At 42.5% G+C, this 24,225-nt stretch overlaps 1 protein-coding gene across 2 annotated transcripts in view; it reads right to left on the bottom strand.

Moving 5' to 3' along the window:
• Positions 1–24,225, bottom strand: part of LOC119139772 (neuropilin-2-like) — a 59,725-nt gene that overhangs the window by 15,391 nt on the left and 20,109 nt on the right. For both annotated transcript variants that reach the window (XM_037280732.1, XM_037280731.1), the window contains exons 4-11: positions 21,770–21,997; positions 19,485–19,640; positions 19,245–19,414; positions 15,894–16,049; positions 9,243–9,387; positions 5,708–5,883; positions 5,386–5,559; positions 4,190–4,334 (exon numbers count right to left, since the gene is read on the bottom strand). In XM_037280732.1, the coding sequence (XP_037136627.1) occupies positions 4,190–4,334; positions 5,386–5,559; positions 5,708–5,883; positions 9,243–9,387; positions 15,894–16,049; positions 19,245–19,414; positions 19,485–19,640; positions 21,770–21,997 (1,350 nt within the window). The remainder of the gene's footprint in view (positions 1–4,189; positions 4,335–5,385; positions 5,560–5,707; positions 5,884–9,242; positions 9,388–15,893; positions 16,050–19,244; positions 19,415–19,484; positions 19,641–21,769; positions 21,998–24,225) is intronic.

Raw genomic sequence — 24,225 nt, 5'->3', positions numbered from 1 at the left:
AGCTGTGGGCTTTGTCAGTAAACCGACCGTGATAACCATTTTTCCATAGTTGAGCTTCTCTAAACACCCGCCGAATGTTTAACCTGCACCCCCCTCCTTTCACAGTCACATACACACTGCTGTAAATGTCTGCATATGTTTATCTGGTCCTTTTCACCAAGTTATTCTCAGGAAAGTACTATCCCTTATCTTCTGTCTTTCACTCTCCAGTTTTATTTCAGCCATAGGCTGGGATGACTGAGCCAAGAAGATCTGGGAAGTCTGATGTGTGCTTATTATAGACTGTGTACCCACAGTGGGCTGAGTTTTAGTTCAACAAAATATTCAGACGAACACACACACATATATGGCAGGAACAAGTACGTCGTTGCGACACCGGATCAGATATTAACACAGGATAAGTAGCTCCCGGCAGCTGACATTAAGCGCTTTTAATTTGGTGCCCTTTACCTCTGTAATTACCCCCGTTGAGGAGGGGGGAAGAGGAAGTGAGCACAGGGAAGGGCAGACAGACATGAAGACATGAAAGACATAACCTATTCACGTTTCTCTGTGCCACCTTGCAAATTAATGACCACACGCAGCGTTTGTCAACTCTGTTCTCCGGCTCCATTTCATTGGCTTGATTTTTTGTTCCTGAGTACTAATGTGTTTTTCCACCACCCTTTCTCACAATCAGGTTGCACAACGATGCTGGTCGAAAGAGAATTATGAAACATGTTTCAATTGTTTATGGCAATCAACCTGTGAGTCAAGCAGAAGTCATGCAACTTAAAGTTAGAAACAGGTGTTGCTTCCTCACAACCACACACACACAGCTTCAGGCCTCATCCGAAAGCTGCTGACGAAGCAGCCTGAGGCGGAAACAGAGAGACGAGAACTGTTCAATTATGGAAAGAGCTCTCGGTATAAATCTACCTCTGTCTGCTTAAATAATGACTACCCATTCAGTGTGTGTGTGTGTGTGCGTGTCTGACAAAGAGAGAATACTGTGAATAGTGTAATTGTTAGTGACATAGTTCATGGTGTGGGGATTTCCTTTTTTTTTAATGATTCAATGACAGACTACCCTGCTTGGTAAAATTAAGACTCTTAAAGGCACCTTTAAGAACCAAAAAGGCGACAAATATGTTATAGCTTAAAGTTTTAGACTAGGTATGACGATGAATTAGGATTCTGAAAGCTTGATTAAAAACAGTGGGTAATTCTTTGGCGACGCTGAATTAAAATACGTAAAGCAGTCTGTCTGGACTTTTCAATAGATAAGTATAAGTGTGTTAATGGATGGAATCCATTAAAACTACAAAGATAATACTCAGAAATCCATCAGTAGGTATTAAAAAAAAAAAAAAAAAAACCTGACATGCCCTACAATGCTCCAAGGAAAGACTTTGCGAGTACAACCAACCAGTAACGCCGAACTGTTTGCTGGCCTATTGTGTCGCACAAAAGTGCGCGCTTGTAATCGTCGCCTTAAGTGCCTTGCTCACAATCAAGAGATAATAAGACGCTTCTGCCAGTGAATGGCTAACAATCACAGCGAACCGCAGAAAATGAGTTTAAGTGTTGCAGAAACCATTACGCTAAGTATGCTATTGACCAAGGGTGGCTTTTACACCGCCTGTCAATCACATTTCAACAAGGACATGGCTTAACCTACTGTGCAAAACTTCCAAGACCATGATTCCTAATGATCGAATTTTTTGTTTGACATCACTAATACCAAATTAATGACCACATAATCGATATATTGCTGGAACAAAACTGAAAGGACGAAGCTTAAACGTGTGCTCCGTACAGTAGCGTGAAGAAAGTCTTTACGAGTAATGAGGTCGGGAGTGAAGGGAAGGTGTGGCGGTTGCGGTTTGCGTGTGCGTGCAGTGGGGAGCGGTGGGGGTGTTACAGGAGCCTTGGCAGAGATGGGAGTGATTACGGCCTTGTGATGAAGAGGGAATGCAACGGGAGGGCGGCTGGGAGATGGAGCGGGCGAAGCCACACACACTTCATGACTCGACCTCCTACACTGACATTAGTTTCCATTCCCTGTGTGTTTACACCTGTTGGTATACAACAGCTCACATCTTGGACTTAATGGAATCTGCTGGAGGCGGATGATTATGCAGCACCACCTAGCACATGCCTACAGATAGTTTCCTTACATTCATAGTGGACAACGCAAGACTTGTATATAATTACTGTCAAATGCTATTATTAGAAAACTAGTATTTTTAAAGTTGAATCGGTAAGAAGCAAAGAGCGAGAGACATCGAGTAGTCGTAACTGAGTGCGGCCAGAGCCGAGGCTACATTCCAGTCATCTCATGAAGAAATCTGGAATGGAGCCATGTCTCACATGTGAAAGCTATCAGTGATGGTGGACACGCACACACATACAGCGCTAATTTATGAATTTCACTGGAAACCTGGAATGACAAAATACGATATCTGTCATGAATAATTATGTGTGCTTGTGTGTGTTTGCAAACTTATATGGTATGACGCAGCAAAGCCTCTTAGATGTCATACACAATTATAGTACTTATTAAAAACTTGATGTTATTTACATATATATACATCCAAATATACTTACATATATACATACACATATATATGTAGACACACACAGACACATATATTATTGTTATATATTATTATTGTTAACACTAAAAAATGGTCATGGGTTTCCAATTCTCTTCTTCTCGCATCACCTAGTGTAGCGTAGTTTGAAGACAATAAAAAGTGACAAAGAAAAGTGAAAGCCCAATTTGCCAAACAATGCTGTAACAGGAGCAATTTCTATGCTGTGAAAATGTGAGCGCTGTCGCTGTTATCATGTCTCCGGCTATGATCACATCCAGAAGGCAAACATCTGGCAAGCAGACCCAGAAAGGCTATTAAACAACTGCAATAGTCAAGAGATCAATTTGTACGGCGCTCTCGGTTGAAATGTCCGCAGAAAAAGGTGTCAGCCTATAACTCCTTGCAGCAAATGAAGTGAAACTGAGAAAAAATATGGAGTTAGTCCCCCGTTTGATTCCACTCACCTGGAGAGACGATTCATCTGCAAGATGTTAGAGTGTTTCTGTGGGGAGTTTGGTTCATTCATGCAGGACAAACATTTATGATATCATAAGTAACGACATCGCTTTCGATGTTGAGCAAGAAGGCCAGCTGGCTCACAAAATCTGTCGTAAAGGTGTGTGATGGGGTTATGAACCTCCGTCAGACTGTTCCCACAGAACCAAAATATCTTTTCAATGACTGAGTGGTAACTAACACCTGATTGATTAACCAGATTTTTTTATCTGCATCTGACAACAGTTCCAATTCATTTTTGTATTATTTGAACCACTGCCAATGTAAAACACCTCAAGCAAACATAAAAACTGGATGTCCCCTCTCTTCTCTTCTGTTCCCATCACTATCAGGCAGCTGGCCAGTCCTGACACATTTAGGATATACGCTTCCCTTAAGGTCTCCTGCACTCCAAGTGGCTTCCTTTCTGCCATCAGTTACAGCCAACAGGCCACTCCACAACCCTCGCTTCCCTTCACCTGTCACATGTCACATTATGACTGCGGCACCAACAGCCACAAATCCATGAAGGCGAAAGGAGGGCGAGCATTACACTTGCATTTTTAATGTGCCCTTTGCGACATATTGCTTTTATCCATTACAGACACGGGGAAGTCCTTGTCCTTTTATTTTTTTGTTACTTCCTGTTCTGTTGAGACGAGGACTGCAATTTCATGACATATGCTGTATATTTGTAGTAAAGTTGGAGAGTTGAAGGAATCCATCAATCCAGACCCAATGTACTTCCCTGTTCTTGTACTGTACATGTTAAAGTGCACAACAACAGAGGTACTGTACACAGATGGCAATGACTGGTAGAAGCCCCCATGACCTAGACATGTTAATCCGTGTCCAGACATGTTGCAAATGCCTATAGAAAACCACGATTAACGTAACACGCAATCTCACGAGCGGAAAGTAAAAGCTTGTAAAAGATAAACGCACACACACTCACAGAGATTAATACCAAGCAAATACACACACTGGAAAATAAACAAACAATAAAGATACTAAATGCAAGCATACATTCAAATATTTAAACATTCAGTTGTATGTCTATGTAGAAAATAGACGTTATGTTCGGTGTAGGCCGCGTCCGATATTGTTGCTCTTACCTGGCAGGTCACAACCGAGGACCTCCATCCTCATGCCGATCCCAGCAGGTGACCACCTCTCGGGAAAAACTCGGATGTACTGAGTTATTATCTCATCAAAGCGTCGCACTTCTGGCGTATCGTAGTGGCTGTTGCCATCAAAAAACTGCCAGAAAGGAAGAAGAATAACGAGAGGTCAATATGTGTCTTGTCCTTGTCATCATGATGACTCACAATGTAAATGATGCTTTTCGGGCATTTCTTTTTTGCAGGCAAATGTGGATAAACACTTCTGCTGCTCAGTCAACAAGAAAATCTGCCTCAGCAAATGACAGATGCTTGCTTGACTGTTCCAGTCGGGCTCCTTCTGCTATTTGCTATCAGAGAGCTTGTCTATAGATTCAGTTATTTTGGAGGGAGCAGGTAAAACTGTCAAGCAGAACTCAAACATAAAATGCTGCAGACCTTAAGTCACGTGATCCTACGGATGACTATTGATTCCCGGCACAGCGTGACATGAGCCATATAAATAACAACAGAGAGACTCAGTCGTTTGATTGTCAATCAAAGTGGCAAGACAGCAGCACATCACCCATAATGTAAGCTTGATGAACTGAACTCTATCTTCTGTCCTCTCCATATCCCAAATGAAAAACACACGATGGATTTTCAAGGTTCCTCGTTTAAAAAGACGAGCAGATGAGAGAAAAATAGCAGAAAAGACAGACACTCTGTGCTACGATTACAGTTCTTAAAGGCGGAGTCTCCTTAGCGAGCAGAGTTTAAAGGGCCTTGTCTCACAGCGCCTCCGACTGCCAGCAGTGTTGAGTGGTGGTGATGCAGGACAGACAATTTTTAATTACACCCATGAGAGCCGAGCGGCGGATGAGTGAACGAGAGGATGAAAGACAAACCAAAACACGAGAGAGAGAGAGAGAGAGTGTGCAAGACTCAATGTGGAGCACCGTGATTAAATTGAATTATTAAGGCGGTAATAAATATCATTTTCCAAGAATTATATGGCTTTCAGGATTTCAACGTTCTCGCAAATCGCTTATTAGCTGTGAGGAAAATCAGTTGAGCAGGTTTGTCCGCCGACGTTCGGCAGGATTATTGTTGTGACAGACCAATAATCCCGTTTAAAGATGATCAGTCTACAAGAGTGCTTAAAGATTACAGAAGATGAAGGCGACTAATAGTCCAGGATGAATCTTTACCTTTACAAAGCCTGTCTTGCTGTCCGTAATGTACGTCCACTCCTTTCCGGTCATACTGTGAGCCAATTTGTACTTCCTGACAAAAGCTCGGTTCTCTGCACTGGTGCTGCCCTCGAGCCCCCTCGCACCCTGCGTGATGAGGCCACGCACCATCTTGGGCACGCCGAGGTCCACCTGCGACACAAACAATGTTGCAACTACCATCCATCCATCCATCCATCCATCCATCCATCCATCCATCCATCCATCCATCCATCCATCCATCCATCCATCCATCCATCCATCCATCCATCCATCCATCCATATGAAGACATCAAAGTACCTGCAGCCACTCCTCTCCAGCGATGGGCTGCGTCGGGTTGGGAAACCATCCTGAGCGACTGGCCACCAGCCTGGCTGCGCCCATGGAGCCATGGATATCCCTCATGGAGGACGCCGAGATTTGCGAGTCCGCCAGCAGTCCAGACAACATGCCTTGCAGCTCTGAGCAGGGAGCGTCTGATTGGAGGAGGTGAGATCTCAATTAATGTCATATTTACTGGTCATATGTGATCATTCAGACTGACTACATAGTTGGTACTTCACTACCTGTTGGGAAATGCAATTTTGCTTTTTCCCCAACGGAAAGGCTTGGGTGCATATTATTTCCTTTTCTAATTCAACTCGGGTTGGTTTTGATCTTTATTGGCTTTGTTCTCCTATAATGAGTAACAAAATGTTCTGGATGAAGTCGGTATCGCATCCAATGTCAGCTTGGATGGGATCCAGCGCCGCCCAGCCTTCTAAGGGCCAGGAGGTATCGATAGAGCTGACAGATGGGCGCAGGCTTGATCTCGGAGGGAAAATTCTAGAGTGATTTTTCTTTTTAAACTAATGTTCCACTTTGCGGCTCCTCTGAAAGGCTTTCCATCAAACCGTCAGAGCATTTTGCCTTCATGCCGCTACAAAGTCGATGCAAAACTTCAGCCGAGCCACGAGAGTCTTTTGCGGCGCATTGAATCCCAAATGGAAGAACAAAATAAAAACTGTGGCGCGATCAAAGCCATGTGATTTATTAGACTGACAAATGTGTTTGAGCCAAACGAGAATCCGAACCTTACATTCATAAATATTAATGAAAACAAAAAAGGAAGAGTGCCAAAAAATTGAACTTTGTTTTAAATGAAGGCGGTGATTGAATAATGTATGGAAGAAAGGATGAGAAGGAGGAGAGAAATTAACAGAGGAGCTTAAGGACAAGGAACGTGAAGGAAAAAAATAAAGCCAAAAAGGTCAAACAAATTTAACGGGAAGCAAATGCGAAAAGAAAATTAGAAGTCAAAAGAGGGATGGGAGAGAAGGAATGAGAAGAAGAGAAGGATAGAAAGAGGGAGGATATTGACAGTGAAGGCTGACGATGATTGATGGTGACATTCTTCGGGTCTTGGTGGAGATGAATGTTTAATGCTGTGATGTTTTGCAACCGCACCTCGCCGCAGTAAATAATGAATTGACAATAAACAACAACGGCGAGCGACGCAGTGGTTAAGCTCCCTCTATAGGGCAATGCAAACCAAAGGAGAAAATTCAATTAACATATTGTTTATTTTCAAAGTTGTTTTTTTTTTACTCTTTCATTTGTTGGAGCAGCTGCAGCTCACAATTAGACCAAATGAGAATGTGATCTCCGGAGATGACAGAAATAGCCAGCGAATGCATGATTTAAAAAAAGACAAAAAATAGATCTAAAAAGTATACAGTACACATCCCAGTTTAAATTGTTTTTATGACAATTTGAAAACTTTCCCGAGTATTAATTTAAGTTGTAACCCGTACAACTCTATTCTTTTTGAGAAGTGGAGTTAAAAATAAACAACCGAAATGTGTGCACACCCTCCTATATATCGATAGAACTCACCTTAAATGTGAGTGAATTATGGCCAAACATTTCAATCTTGAATTGGACCTATATGTGTTTGGGAAATTTTTAAAATAAACAAATAAGTATTGGAAAAGCCTCCTAAAACATCCGAACATCATTTGGGTTCAATCAAAAGCATCTTTATTTATTTATCTTGCTCTTATTTTTGTTAATACCACTAAAACCTGGCCTTTTTGATAGAGGTGTGTAGACTTTTTTTTTTTTTTTAATTTCCACCATACATGGAGGTCCCAGTGACAAGGTGAACTGATCCACAAAACGGACACAGTTGCAGACACGCCACCATGTCTCCAAACAAGCACATGAAAACCAGCAAGCAGAGTGATAAGGGTGCTATAAACAAATGACTGATAGATGCTGCAGGGGCCGACATAAAACGAGATTAAAGACGGAGCGAGGGGGGAGGGGGTGTCAGGGGGGGCGCTTGGATGAGGCTGTAACGGGCGAAGATTTAAGAGCAGAGATGTGGCGAGAAAATGAGAGAGGGCAAAGGAAAAATACGAGAGCGGGTGCAGAGGCTGAGAGTGGAGGCGATAGATAGGACACAGCGCATGAGCGGGAAGAAAAAGTGAGCAGCGCCATGGAGACGGGATGGAAAGAAAGTGAGAAAAAAGGAGAGCGAGAGACATAAAAGTGTGATTTAAGTTAATGGCATGTCACTATTTGACTGCTTTATGTGCGCCTTTATAGGCCTGCATAGGGCATTATCGCGTCCCCATGTGCACTGTGATAGGCTGTGTGCATGTTTGTCAATATGTCGGCATCAAACAAAAGATACTGCATTGCTGCTTTGCTATAAGACATTTGCTGTGCTCATTAAAACGATATATTCCAACTTTTGGTGAGCTTAGTCCGCCCTCAAATGATTTTGCATAACAGCTTTTTCTCATAAAATGAATGATTTAGTCAGACACTTGATGGATTGGAGATAATTCACACCAAAGACTGCCAGCACCGTGGGCGGGGCAAGAAGGGACTACCTGGATCGAAAATATTAAAATAATTCAAGCACGGTACATCTAATGTTGCTTGGCTGCAGTTTTTTTCCTCCTTTTCATTCTTTCTTTTTGGGAGTGATGAGTGGGCCCCCTTTTCATGGCCTCAGTCAAGTGTAATGACTAAAGCAGGGGGACGCATTACAAGTTCAGGTACTGGAATAAGACAACACGCGCACATGCAAGCAGTATCATATTGTTCGAGTGTGATTACAGCTTGTGCGGGTGGCGAAATAACCCCCCCCCCTAGATAAGAGCTTATCTGTCGCTCTCAATGGCCACTACAATGGCAGCAGCGAGACGACCTAACCTAATAATGATACAGTGAAAGAAACACACACACACACACACACACACACACACACACTGATTGAAACCTGCCCCTTTACCATTTGTAAAACACACAAACACAGACTCTCTAATTAAGTTTTATCTATTTATAGTATTGAGCTGATTATGCTGGTTGAAATCCCGTTTGTTTGCCAGGGCTGCAGATGAAAGCCGAGAGCCCGTTACTCTCTGATGTAATCACCCACACATCACAATCTAGTATTATTCTATTAGGACTGACTCGGGAGGGGGCTGATAGGGAGGGATAGGAAGAAGGGCGGGTATGAGTTTGAAAGAGTGGGTGTGTTGCTTATGAAAAGGAGAGAAATAAATGACGGCAAGCGGGAAAGTATGAAAATAAACTTTGGGTGAATGGACGGGCAAATTGATGATATGAAAGCAGCGGAATAAAAAAGATTGATACTCATGGTTTTCACAGGAAATGTTTTCCTAGGGAGTTGTTCTTGCACCGACCCACCTTGTGACCTAACGTTAACGCCAGTATATCACCCCTATAAAACTCCCAGCATGTTTTTACAGGAGCCCCTTGAGGAGATGGGCCGGAAAAGCTCAGTTAAGCTCGCCAGAAAAAGATGCTTCGTCTTTCTTACCAGTAATCTGACAGCCGTAAAGCTCGAAGCGCAGCGCGATGCCGTTCTTCCACGTCTGAGGTCGGATTCGCACAAAGCGGGCCAGGACGGGCTGCGGGATCCGATTGAGAACCACCTCTGTGGCGTCGGTATTTGCATGGAAAACCTACGGAGATACAAAATGGCACAAATAATACATTTATAAATTCATCCGCTAAAAGTAACATAAGGCCCCAAAGGTCTTGATGAGACATATTTGAACTTCTTGGCAGAGGTACTGCTGAGAAGTCATCACCTTGTCTGACGCACTTCTTGGGACTGAGCCTTGATTTTCATTTAATTTACACAAATGTCAACTTTTGTGGCTCCAGTGATGCCGGCGAGTCTTTGAGCAAACATAAAAAAAAAAGTACTGCAAGCACCTCTGTGGCGCTTCCCTCAATAAATCATGTGTGTCATAATTTTGAGACTCCATTTCGAATCAATCTATTTTATTTGAAGAGCTCTAAAAAATGTAAATATGGGGAATATTATTATGTATGACTAACGCATTACACATGTGGGAAAAATAATAGCATTCCCTCTAAAACAGTTGCATCCTGTTTTTTTTTTTTAATATCACACAGCATTGCTAAATGCTACTCTCCCAAAATTGTTTTCAATTCCAAACTATATTGGTTTAAAAAAACACACACAAAAAAAACGCACTTCACAGTGATTTTTGTTCACTCGATTATTTTTTTAATGCGGTAAAAAAAAAAAAAAAAAAACCCTGAATGTTCTTGTTTGTTGAACCCTTGCATACACAAAGTCATCTCACTGGTGTGTTTTATTAACGGGAGCAAAAATAAAGACTACAGTTAATCACGGCAGCACGTATTTATGGTTCACGGTGGTCCGCTCACCACGACAAGCTTGAAAAATAAATCCTCTCTCGTTACAAACACGTACAGAATCGCACTGTACATAATGTTCCGTTTTCACAAGGAGCAACTTGAGTGCAAAGGTTAACTTGAAGACGGCAACATTGTGTGTCATAAATCAAGAGTGTAACTATGCGAGAAAGCATCCTCTTGGTTAAACACACACAAAAAGAAAAACACAATCTTATTTTTTTTCCACTCACACACAGCGTCAATCAGTCTCAACTGTCTTCTAAACACACTCCAGAGAAACACACACACTGTCCGTGCCCTCGGAGGCGAACCCCCTGCCAAGCGCACACGCAAAAACACACTCGCACACGCCAGCTGATAAAAGACACGCTGGATGCGGGCTCACATTTCTAAAAGTGTTCTTCTCATCATCTGACATCCCGACTTAATATTGCTGTCTCCGTCTGACAGCGTCATACGCGTTTATGGCTGTCATCTGCGTTGGGCTCGGTTCAGGAAAACACAGCTGGGCTTCTCATTTGCTATTCTCCGCCTATTTCTGGCTTTTACTTTGACATCTTCACTCCGTCTCACTGTCATGATAACATGTTCATCTTGACTACAAGTACCTCCCGTTGTTTCACTACAGCTGTTTCTCTTCGCCGTCTCGCTCTTCCGTTACAGCCGCGTCGGAAACAAGACGGCGAGCGCGCAATAAAAGCCGTTCACCCGAGCCAAAGGCCTTGTAACGACTTACTTGGGTACTCATTTATAGACATTTTGTTTTGAGTGTTTTGTGTGTGCAGATTCATCATTACTCCCTGGTCCCAAAGAATGAAACAACACAAGCCTTCAGGGGTGGAAAGAAATAAAGAAGCCCTCTGAATTACACGGGAGCCATCAAGGCACCGGGCCCACTGGGGGATTGAACCCAGGACCAAACGGGAAGGTTACAAGACTCGGTGAACCGGTGCCCCCATAATGGCCAGGATACCAGTTTAAATGATGGAAAAATGCCAAGAGGCCCCAAAAGATGTAATGGGATTGTAATTACAAGCGTGCGTGAGTGTGTCACTGTAGTAGCAAAAGTATAATTATAAAGTCCGACTCTGAGGATTTTGGGCTGCTGGTGGCTTTCTGATTTCCCTCGGTGGCCGATGAAACATTTCCTCGGTACGCTCGTGTACACAAATACACACAGAGCTTTGTTCGGGGTCACCAAACAGAGCTGCAAATGTGGAGCGGCTTCCACTGTGACAAATGTTGTTTTACAAGCCCTAAGTCACGGCAAATCCCTTTAGTGGAAGGCTACTATGCAAATGGAACACAGTGACCTTGTGTTGAGCTGTTAATTTTTTTTTTTGTGCTTAATAAAGCAGTTATGAACTTCCTCAAGATTTAATACTGGATTGGCATTCTGACCTCTGGTCCGTCCAAACTGTCATAGATTTTAAATTTGTGAGATTAAGCCTGAGATTTCTTTGGCTGTGAAATTACATTATTGGGAAAATGCCTGATATATATATATATATATATTTTTTTTTAAATCTTGCACTTTACAAATAAGACATACATTAAAAAACTCAAACTAACTCAAATAAACAAAAGTATTTTTGATAAAATAAAAACAGCAAGATCTGCTCTATAACACTTATAAAAACTAACCAAACTTAAAAAAAGTACTAAAGACAAGTACATGATCGCACCATGATTATTTATGCATAACAAATGTGTTTTGGCTACACAAGTGAGCATCCAACGCAGGAGGTGTCAGGTGATATGTAGTCGCCCCCCTCGAGGTCTTAAACGCCTCAATTTACTGTTAACAATCTCGAAAATGCTTGGGCAGCAATCAGCTAATGGACTGTGTGCGTTTTGCAAAGGTTTGTTAATGGGTTCTTGTTAAAAAGACACGGCTGGCTGATACCAAGGATCACAACATCGTTCCGTTCAGATCTTTCCGGCAGTGATATAACCCCAAGTTTATACACGAGTTGGAATGAACCTCAGTCTCACGCTAACACAGTAGTAAAATCATAATTACAGTCAATATACTGCATGAAGGCCATTGATATCCGTCGTGGCCGTTCAAGGCCCGCAAATCCTTTTCTACCAACCTAAACAAACTTCATCAGAGCTCTGACCTACATTTACAACATGAAATTGGATTAGTTTATTCCAAAGAGTCAATTCTCTTCTATTTGTAGCATTTTCTTGACTGCAGTGTTTATGTCAGATTTTTTTTTATGGGTCCAGTCAGATTTGATCTTCTTTCTGCTATCATGTCAATCTGTTTTGGGCTTTTCAAATCACTGGTTCACATTTAATAGTGTTGGTAGATTTAGCGTAACAAAGTATACTAGCAATGGTAGTAACAGTAATTTAAATTGGAACAACTTAAAATACAAATTATTGACATCTATGTAAACAATGTTAACACAAAAGTAGAAAATTGCTACAAATGTCTGTAAACAATGCAGTTTTTTTTTCTCAACTAACAGGGACCCAGAAAATAAATTTCTACGTGTGGCTTTCAAAATGGTTGGCGACGATCCTCGTCACCTAGCACATTAGCGCCCATGCAGAGCATGAGTAGGAATACAACCAGCGGACCTAACTAGAGAACAGGTGTGTCGGCTGGTGTGTATGCGTGTGTGACGCGGTGAGCCCGCGGGTCCTCCTTCAGTCAGCCGGCAAGGACCGGTGCAGACGCGCTGAATTATTCAAAAGTCTATGATGTGCGTCTTTTGTGAGTATGTGTGTGGACAGTTATAAAATAGTAAAACATCTTCCGTCCTCTCGCATCTCTTCACACACGCGTGCATTGTGGGGCGGGTCAGTCTTCCCGTGTGTGTGTTTGGTTTTCTGATACGTGACTACCTGATAATTTCCCCATTTGTCCTTTTCCTTTCCATTTCCTCACAGAGCGTCTTCATTTATCACGCCTGTTTTGACCTCAGCCTCCTGTTTTGATTTCTCCTCAACTCTCAGCCTTTCCTCTCCTTGTACTCGCACTTGTCCTTTTATTTTCTTCCCCCTCTCTTCACCTCCATGCCGGCCAGCGGATCTATCTAGAGACATCTGTGCAGGCAACACCCTCGTCTGCTATTCTCATTATTCCCCTTCTGCTCCCTGGCGCCGTTTGCACTCCCATCCATCCATTCCAACCTCATTTTGCCCCCCCCCCCACACTTGTGTACTTCTCTCCAGCCTTCTGCCGCTTTCCTTCACTCACTTGTTCCCAGGAAACTTTCTACCCCGGGGTTTCCGAGCCACTACGTGAGCTCTGTCCACCCTTTTTGTTTGCGCCGCTCTTACGTTCTCCTATAAGTCCCACTATTTTCCATATGTCTCATCTGGCTCACATTAGACCTCGAATGACATTATCAAATCCATTTACCGATCACACAAATCACGTTTGCATGTTGACAGTTGCGGCTCCCCTATGGGCTCTCTCCCAGATGTTAACATTCATTCGTCTTTGGATATGCTTATGTGATTTTATTCCTACGCCTGTAATAAACAATTGCAATTGGGATAAGTGCTTCTTAGTAAGAGCAGAATCAGCTAATGTTCATAATAGGTTGACCTTCTTTTATGCCTCTTGCCCATAAAACGCAACAATTCACCGAGATTAACGCGCCGGCATTTATTCGAGCGGCATAAAGTTGCCCTATTGTCTATTAGCAGAGTTAAGGTAATGGAAAAGCGCAGAAGTGGACAAGAAAGGGGGGGTAATGCAAATGAAGATTTGAAGGGCGTGCATGAGTGGGCAAAAGTGAGGCCCTGATGGATGGAGAAAATGATAGGAGTGAATGAATGAGAACGTCTGGTATGTGGTCACATTATTAGGAACTTGAATCTCTCAGGCATGTAGCAAAACACTTATTTTCTCATCTGTCATTCATATAAAAGGTACATTCTTGAACTAAATGCTTCCATCTGAGTGTGTTGTAATGGGAGCCAGACTTTAGGAATAGATTTTTTTTTTTTGACCACTGCTGTTTAATGATTTATGGATTCTAGGCGCATTGGCCATTTAGAATGCTGTTTGCTTCGCCACGTGAGGTATGTCAGCCAAGAGGAGCCATCGGGCGCCGGCTGATACAAAGATTTCATCAACAGATAAATTGTCAGCGGGTTCTCTCTTGTTAGCCTGGTCCAAAAGTCTTGCTTCATCTTTTATGACTTCATCAGTAAGACTGAACCATTAAAACCGGTGGGAACAGTAGAATCGAACAAATAAAAGAAGTATGCAATGACCCTGAGCGAAACATTTAAATGACAATGGCCAAGAAATCTTTTTTTTTGTCTTCACATTTTGGAACGTTTCAAAACAATCCTTGACTAAACCACAACTGTTAAAAATATGCCAATATGTCATAGGAAAGGAACGCTGAATTAGATCTAAGAGTCTCAATTAAAACTTGGCACTGGTCGGCCATTTTTGTTTTAGTTGTGGTGTCCTTGCACATGCCAAAATCGCTTGTCCGCCATTCTGTGTACTATCAACAAAAGAATTTTGAGATCCGTTTTCAGTCTTTAGACTCCGAGTCCCTCACGCTTTTTTTTCCCGAAACACCATTATCAACCAAAAAATGTCCCCTGACGAGTCGAAGGATGCAATAAGCGTTCGGGTCTGTTTGTCAGCGTGTATGTACAAGACAAGGGCTGGATATTATCACCATGTAAGCCCCCCCACCCCCCTCCAAAAGACTTAACTCGGGCAAAACATGAGTAACACACGCTCACCCCATCTGTGTCGCTGTCAGCATTCAGCTGTGAAACAGCTTTCCATGGTTATGGCGGAATCAAGCAGGATTATGGGTGCCGCAACCAACCACAAAACATCATCATCAAACTTGCTTCTTTCCATTTAGAAGTTGACTCACCCGCATGCTTCATCTATGAAAAATTCACTCTGCGAAGCCTCATTAAAATCCCTCAATATGAGGATTTTTCTCTTTTGCTATTTTTTAAGCAACATTAAAAAGAAGTAAAGGGAAAATAGTCTTCATCAATTCCCTGGCTGAAATAAACATTTTCGGCTCTGCAACTCACCCAAAAAAAAAAAATCAAACATGCTCTCATGGTTTCTCTTGTTTCCTCCCTTAAGAGTTTGTTCCTGTGAGCGAGCGGCTTTGCCTGAGTGTCCCTGAAGGGTTTACAGCCGAGCGTTAGACATGGTGTTAGACCGCAGGACACAACGTGTGGACCGCTAGCATGAGAAGAACGTCTGTGATGGTAAAAACAGCCACAACCGCTGGACAGGCGTAGGAATGCTTTTTCCATTTAACGGCGGTGGCACTGAGTTTAAGATCTGCATCTGCTTGTGTTCTTCACAGCATCCCTAGACTGTAGTCTAACTCAAATGCTTTAACACCTTGGAGAAAGAAGCGGAGAGCTTTCTTTTTGGCTGACGATAATTTGAACTTTTTTTTCTTTTTTTTTTTTACAAGTCAGTAACAGTAACCAGATGTGATGGGAAAAGCAGATTGTACCGTGTGGTCACAGTACGCAATGATGTAAGGTATCATTAGAAGTTTGGAGACGTGTGCTTGCTCGTAAAAAAAAAATAAAAATTTAAAACCTAAATTAAGCCAAATGAATGACGACGGCTGTAATCGCAGACAGACAGGTTGGATTTTCTGGCTTGCGGCTGAATATTCCATCTCATATTTCCTTTCACCCATTAGCGCACATGCCCATATCATAGCCTGCGTGTCACCCAAGATCATCCACACTATTTGTAGTTGCTTTTTTTTTCCGAGTGCTGGTGGGTGGGCTGTGACCTTACCTTATGATTCTTGCCGTGTCTGTAAACCATCCAGTCCTCGCCATTGGTGCTGACCTCCAGTTTGAAAGTGGTCACGTAGTATGACTTTTGCGTCTCCTTGGAAATGGCGCCCTGCATGGCGATGCCTGTGATCACTTTCAGTGTGTAGAGGTCCACCTGTTAGCATATATCGGACAGAAAAAAACAAAAAAAAAAGACATTTGCATCAGGCTATTGCATTACTGACTATGACAAATTACAATCTGCCGGCAGAAGATTTTACACAGATGAGAAGGTGGAATTTTCCACATTAAACCCGGTTTGACATTACAACTTACATACGCGGCACATTTATGTTAATGTTCAACAAAATTTATAACGGTGAACATCAGTGGAAGACAAACTACCCATTATAATAAACAGACCCGCAGTACATTTAGAAATCTGACAAGAGGTTGCACACAAACAAACAAATAAATGAAAACATGGCCCGATAAAACTTGGCCTCATCGAAAGAAAGGTGAAGTGAACATTAAAAAGTCTTGCGGCTTCATCTGCTCCAATCTATATTTAACCTAATTGAAATTCAACTCTGTGACTCGGAATCCTTAATCTGTCAACGGGCCTTTGCAATTAATGACTTCAAGTGTTAAAACTGCCTGAAGACAGACATAAACATGCAAATACAGACATCAACTATTCAGCAACCATTTCTCACCTTCCTCATTCTACTTTATGCTCCTCATCTCCCTTTCTGCCTTTCCCCCTCCTCTCCTTGGGCAGATCAATAGTGATGACCAGGGGCTCATTTTAATTTCCTGCCATACAATAGCTATATAATCACCTCTCGAGCCTGATTGTGAATGCTATGCTGCTTGCGGGCCCTGCGTTGTTAATTTATGTGGCGTTTTTCCCGAACTGCATTTTTGACCTTGCGTCCGCTCTTTGTCCAAACACTTTATGTATGAGCTGCAGCTAGGATTGGCTAGCTTGGTTTCACAAGTAAAGCCTCAAAATAACTCTCAATCACCTTGCTAAACTATTTTATACAGTTTTCATTAACCTTCTATACACATTTATATGTATATTAGGGTAATCATAACACGACAAACAACAACACAAGAGATGTTGGAAGAATAAGCGCAGTCAGAACGTGTGATGTGTATATTATGCGGCCCACCGGCGTACAAGACGCCTCACCAGGGGAGGCAAAATGCTGCGTTTGTTACCTGTCAGGAAGACAGGTGTTTTAGACTACACCCACCACACACACATACACACACTTGCTCACTTAGGCCGAGACAGAGATCCACCAAGACACCTAATCGATAGTCCTGAGCTGAGGAGAAGAACACATAAGAGGGGGTGAGAAGAGGTGAGGACTGAGGGAGAGGCAGGAAGAGAAAGCGAAGGAGGTGAAGACCAAATAAGAGCAAGAGACGGATGCTAAGTGAAGCTTCCCTCATCAATCACACAAGTGTTGGAATAACGCAGCCACCGGCACTCACATCATCAATCTGCACCGAGCCGCACACTGGACCACAATGCGAGAGCAAGAGAATAACAATCGATTAGAGCAGAAGGTTATGAAGCTCCTTTCACACTGCTTATTGAAGTCAGCAAATTTGTGTGTGGTTTTTTTTTCCTGGTCACTTTCCACACACACATAAGGTGCAAGATTCAAGTATACAGGACAGGCATGGCGGCATTTATGACAGCTGCTTGTCAAGACAGGAGCCGTTTGGCCACTCGCGTACACACCGACACAGCGGGACACAAACCCACGCGGCTACACACGGCTGGGTGTTAACACGGGGAAACAGCTGAGGCTCTCTGTGGAACGCAGCGGCCTCAGAACAACACGAGTGGTCAGCGGCGGAGACAGACAGAAGGACAAGACCGGAGGTGGCCTCCAGTAAAAGTTACATTTCCAGCCAACTGTCACAAACCATTAGAGTCCAATGAATGAATCAGTAACATCCACTCAACACATGGAAAGAGCAGTAATGTCCAGCATTGACATTGTGTTTGCGTTTCTGACAAAGCAAGATGAGCAGTAAAGAGTTTTCTCCTTGGGCAGTAAGACGGGAAGGAAAGGCAGACTAATGGGACCTTGAGCTCATGCTACTTCTTGGCTGCAGTCCTTTCCTGAGTTTCATGTAAAAGGGTGGAGTCGTGACATTTGCTACTGCAAAGCTATTACTTGTAGTTCACATCTATTATTGTTTTGATACGGCCGTAATAAAAGTAAAGGTCTTATCCATTAAGACAGACAAGCTCATGAATTGGCAGCAGAGAGCAAATATTTAAATCTGCTTCTTGGGTCTCTTTAGTTCCTATATAAAATTTAACGATGTAAAGAAGTTCGTCCATTGAAATGAGACTACAGGCAGCCTAAGGCGCGCATGCATGAATAGGTTTGTTGTTGTGAAACTTTAATCAGGGGATATGGTGAGCGAATGTTTGTGATTTGCTTATTCATTTCTTTGTTATTTAAGAGCAGCCACGCTCCACTAGTTTGTCAGAAATCAATTAATTCAAGATGCACGGCTGCACGGATCTCCTTGGGATTTTCTCTGTCAAAAAAACTATACAGCCATTTAATTGCCTAAATTGGAGATACCATTCCTGTACAAGTGTAGATAGAAAACAAACCAATAACAACAACAACAAAAATCGGGACAAACAAATACATTGCTCATTGGGCCTTGGAAGTTGAATGACTTCCAAATTTTAATATCCTTATCTGCTGGGTTTTCATTTTTCTTTCTTTTAAATACAAAAGACAAACAATACCCTCGCGCTAGCTTGCGTGGATATCAAAAAGGGGAATGTCGCTGAAATTGCTTTAGCAATGAATAAAGATCTTGTAAATCATCCAACATAAAGTCGACTTGGGAGGCTGAGGGAAGGTGACACCCAACAAGATAATCTATTGTTTACGGAAGGGGTGTCACGAAGGAGGGCCTTCTTGGCTGCGCCGAATCCATTTCTGTCTAAGCGGTGCGTGAACCTCACACTCTTTTCCCCTCCCATGAACCAGACATGCTCATAACTCAGGCTTGGCAAGTGGCTGGCACAAAGTTGGCACTGTGATGGAACACAGTAAACAATGCCTTACTGAGGCATGGAGCTGCTAAACCTTAATAACAGCCCACCACCCACTCTCGCTCTGTCCGTCCTGCTGATATAACTATAGCAATAGAAGAGATATTAGGTGTGACCTGCTAGCACAAGGACAAATGTATGCTGCTAAAATAACAGTGCAATCTCTTTTCAGTTGAGATTTCCATTTTGATAGGGGTGGGATTCTGCAATTGGGGAATATGGCTGGACTTGTGCCATTGTAACTTTTCGGAATCAGTACATTACCTGTATGTACTCTCTATTGCTGTCCTCATTGGGCGTCCAGGCATTGTCGTTATAGTTGAGTCTGGCCTGATGCGGCAGCCAGTTGTCGTCGTAAAAACTTGACGATGCTGTGATCTGCTCATCGGTGATCTTTCCAGATTCCATGCCGAAAGCATTACTGCAATGAAACGCTGTGCGAAAAGCAGATATTTAGTATGCAAATCTAATGGCTAACAATAACCAAAATCATCATCAACTTACTTTCACTGACTTCCTTGTGCGTCATGTTGTAGCGCGCTGAGAAGCCGTCTTTTGCCACAGCCATGTCGGTGTGAAAGGAAAGGGAGAGAATCCCAGTCGATGACTGGATCTCTGGTGGTACCATGGTCCCGCAATATCGACCAATTAGCGGGCCCACTTCGGAGTAGAAAGAATAGCCCAAAGTCAGCCTGAATCCAGTTTAAGTGGTATAGTCACAGATAACACTAGCTAGCTTGTACAAGCTAACTCCTTTGTAAAACACAATTTAGAAACCAAGTTGTAGAGTTAACATGCTTTAAATCAATTTGTATCAGTTTGTATAGATTTGGGAGAAAGTGGTGGACAGTTCAGATACTTCTTGTAACTATTCAAAAGAAGCAAATAGGTTATAATTAGTACTTTAGTAGCATTTAGCTAACACTAAAATGAAAAGCATCTCCAAATATCTCACATTCAAATCATTATCTTGACATTTTGAGAAAGTTATAGTAGTTCTTCTATTTGCACCATCTATAAATCATCCTTTTCATTTATCAACATCCTTTCCTTCTTGGATTGCATCCCAGGCAACCTCTCTAATTCCGTCCTCTGCTGAAATATAGTCAGGGCCACACCTTTCCCTGTCACCACCTCCCTTCCGATCATTCATCCCCTGCAAGGTAGTCTGAACGTGGTTTCACACTGACACTACACTTTAATCGCGCTCGTGTGTGTGTGTGTGTGTGTGTGTGTGTGTGTGTGTGTGTGTGTGTGTGTGCGTGTGTGTGTGTGTGTGTGTGCGCGCGTGTGTATAAATTCAAGGACCTAAGTGATGCATCTACTGTCGTCTTCCCTGAAACAGCAACTTGTATATGTCAACACAAACAGATGAACGTGATCTCAGGCCCTGCGGTGCACGTGTGCATGTGTGTGCGTGCGTTTGTGTGAAGGGATCCGAGCAAGGATAGCACATTGATACGCGCTGAATGCTCCTCACACACAGACGCACACGCATCTTGAAGCTTGTGGAGGAGGTAGGAGATGAGAAAACAGCCAGCAATCGATCAGTGCTATTGATTTTTTTCTCTTTTGGAATGGGTGGATATTTGAAATAGGCCTCTTGAGCAAACAATAGTAATAACTCTTCTACTGATAGTGTTGAAAAAAAATATATGTATCGTAAATTATCGTAAGAACAGTAAAGCTTTAATGGCAAACAGATGAAAATATTATTGCAATGTAGGCCTACAGTATGTAAATGTAAATTAACTTGACAATGCTGATTTGAACACATGTGAGTTATGTAGCTCAAGCATGCTCACTTCATCACATTGTCTTTATCTCTTCCTGCCTCTCGTGTCCCCTGGAAGCACTAAAACTACAAGTCCTTCACCTCTTGATCTCTTCCATTGGATTTCCTTCCCGTTAAACATCCTCCAAATTCATTTCACTTTCCTTTCCCAAACTTTGTTTCTTCTCTTGCAATTGTCTTCCTTTCACCTGATGTCATATTTTTCCTCACACTCAAGTTTTTACCTTTAAAAAAACAAAAACTAAATAGAGCCTTTCTGTGCTGTATTCGCCTTTTACAGAATATTGCACCAATTTTTTTTGTTACACTGAATTTCTTTTTTGTAATCTTATTGCCTTACCTTCCTATTTTCTTCTGGAGGCAAACCAGAGGTCTTCTGTCCTCCACTCATTCATCTTAACATCTCCTTTGTTTTTTCCCTTCTGCTTAGCCTTTCAACTGCGCCCTCATTCCTCTTTTCCTCTTCCATCTCTTGAAACTCTATCCAGACTTTCTGTGCTGAGGATTTGTCCCTCTCAACTCTCTCCAGTAATTCCAGCAGCAAGAACAGAAATATCCTAACCCCCTCACCTCTGAATTTTCTTTCCCTCTCTCCCTCTACTCAACAACTCTCACTTTATTTTCCCCATGAAAACATATGCGGTTTCTCCAGGGTAGGTGCCAACATTTTGCCTGGAAGCTCAGCTTTTATCAACCAACGCGTAGCTTCTAAAATAGTTGGCATTCCAAGTAAATCAATACAGATGTAGGCAGGGAGAAACACTCTTCATTTCACTTCACTAAATGGCGGGCCGGTGTGAAACGGGCCGGAACGTCATTAGCACTTTAATGTGCTAAACCCTTAAACCATTCATCCATCCTTTTTTGATGACGCTTGTTCTTGTTAGAATTGCAGGTGAGCTGGAGCCTACATGCAAACTTCCACACAGGAAGTCCTAAACTATGAAGAGGATGTGCAAACATTTTCCTTCAATATGATCACCATGTGCCTCACCTCCAGGAAGCCCGTCCCAAACTTCCAGCCAGTCATATTTGCAGTCTCCCTCTGCTCCAGGCAAGGGGTCGTTCTCCAGGTCAAAGGTGAGGAAAGTGAGGCTGACATCCATGCTGGGGGGCACAACGATGATGAAGGAGCACTCCAAGTTGTGGGGGTATTTGTCAGGGAAACCTGGAGACTCGATGAGACCCGAGGGACTTGTGAAGTTTCTGGAACAGTCCGAACCTTGAATGAAGACAAAAACGTATATTAGGACAAAATAATCACAGCGATACACAAACACATGCATGTGATTGTCTCAGGATTAAAAAAAAAAGGCCCTTTAATAAATCCTGTACTGTAATATTCCCTCCATCAGCGTTCCGTCACACACAATTGGCATGGTGTAGTGACATCATTATTCTAGTTTACTCAACCATGTCCAGTTGTCCACCCAAACACACACACACACACACACGGCTGTGTCTAAGCCTCTTAAAGTAACCCATTTGCCTCCAGTCTGTTTGGGTGCCTGTCTACGCTTGCATGCTTCCACAAGGAAATGAAGGGAAAGTAAGTAAGACATTTTAGAGAGTATCTTCTCTCTCACTTTTAAATGCATTTAAAAAGTTGAGCTAGTGTGCATTTGGAACTTAAGGCGGAGTTACCAAAAGTCCTTCACCAAACACATTTATCTATAAAGTAAATAAATATCTGTAAATAAACAATCATGATTGAGTGACATGTCACTTCTTCTGTCCTACTTCCCAATCTGTTTCGCTCGTGACCTTCTCACACGTGTAATGACATCAGACACACACACCTACTCGCTCGCCACCCACCTCACCCACTCAATAATGTGGGTCGGCGTAACCGTAAGCATGTGCGTGTGTGTGCGATCGGCTGACCAGTTTGGTTGCCAGCAGCAATTTTGCCCCCCCCCTCTCCTCCGCATTACTTCAAGTTCATGCACATCACATAAACACTTCTGCCCTCCTTTCACATGTGATATGTTCCTTTCATGCCCTCTTAACCCATATTTTCACCTTGGCGCTTGAATTTTGAAAATCATAATAACGTACTATAATGTACTGAAGCGGCAAAAATATTCAGTAGTCATTGTTTACATGAATTTTGTTTACCCTGCTTTGTCTGTGCCAGTCTGATTCAAGATTGTTGTTGTTGCTCAGTGAGTTGTGTTGCTGGGTAGATTTTGGATCCCCGGAGGACAGTAGACAGTTGTCTCCCAAGCTTTCATTTATGTGACATAATTTGATATTATGAGTATTCAAAACCACACTGCAACCATTAAAAGATTATTTATCAACTTTTGGGGTAACAGCACACACAGAAGTTAATTTTTGCTTCAAGATGTTCAAGAACGTGACCATGATTGACAGACTCAGCCAGAATACAAGTTGTTCACACAATGAACATAAAACTTGAGCAGCTTGTTGTTGTTCTAAAGTTGGTACAGTGTCCAATAATTCAAATGACTGGATTAAATTGAATAATATTGCAACACTGTATTGGATTGAGACATGACGTGTTGTGATCCATTTACGGAAAAAGAAAAACAATGCATGTGTGTAATAATGTACAGTAAATTACTTAACAATAATGGGCCGAACGCGTGAGCCAGCATGCCGTGCAGACATGACTGTGTGCGATGGCTCATCCTGGCATTCATATACTACTGTATGTATGTATGTATGTGTGTGTGTGTGTGCACGCGTGTGTATGTGTCTGGCCAATTCTGGGTCACAATAACAGCCGGGGGCGCACCGCCTAGACAGCGGGATTTGATTGGCTGGCCCAGCAGGGCTGCTTGTGTATTGGTTGTAATTTTTCTACAGCTACCATAGTAACAGAAGTGTAAACACAAACAGTTTGTTGTTGGATTTGTTTACTTTTTTGTGTTTGAGCATTTCCACCTTTTGTGATCTTTTCTCTTTGGTAAGGCGGTGTATGCATACACACCAAGTATTTTGCGGAGGTGTTCAACATCTGCCAAAAAGCCCTTTCCACTCTGACTAGACTGTTACTCAGACAGTGAAGGTCTGCTTGTCAGTACATAAAGACGTAGCGAGACAATCTCCCCTAACACAGACAGGGATTAGGACAGAGACCCTCTCTCAAATCATCCTCTCTTAGGGATGAAGGACTCCAAGCAGGGGGGAAAAGTCATTAATACACACAGCGGCATGGCTCCGTGACACACTTCCGACAATGGGAGAATATTTTTAGGAGAACGATGCTAGATTCTAACACTATACACTAACGCGCAAATGTCAAACTCAAGGCCAGGGGGCCAGATACGGCCCGCCACATCATTTTATGTGGCCCGCGAAGACAAATTGTGCATCAACTTCGTGTGTCATTACTAGAATTGCAAATTGTCTTCACTTTTAATAATATCTTTTTTTTTTAAATGTTTGACCAGTTTTTACTCGTCTGATTTGAAAACGAGTTAT

The sequence above is a fragment of the Syngnathus acus genome, chromosome 21 (assembly GCF_901709675.1).
Source record: "Syngnathus acus chromosome 21, fSynAcu1.2, whole genome shotgun sequence".
NCBI lineage: Eukaryota > Metazoa > Chordata > Actinopteri > Syngnathiformes > Syngnathidae > Syngnathus > Syngnathus acus.
This window is presented reverse-complemented; position numbering and strand designations above follow the sequence as displayed.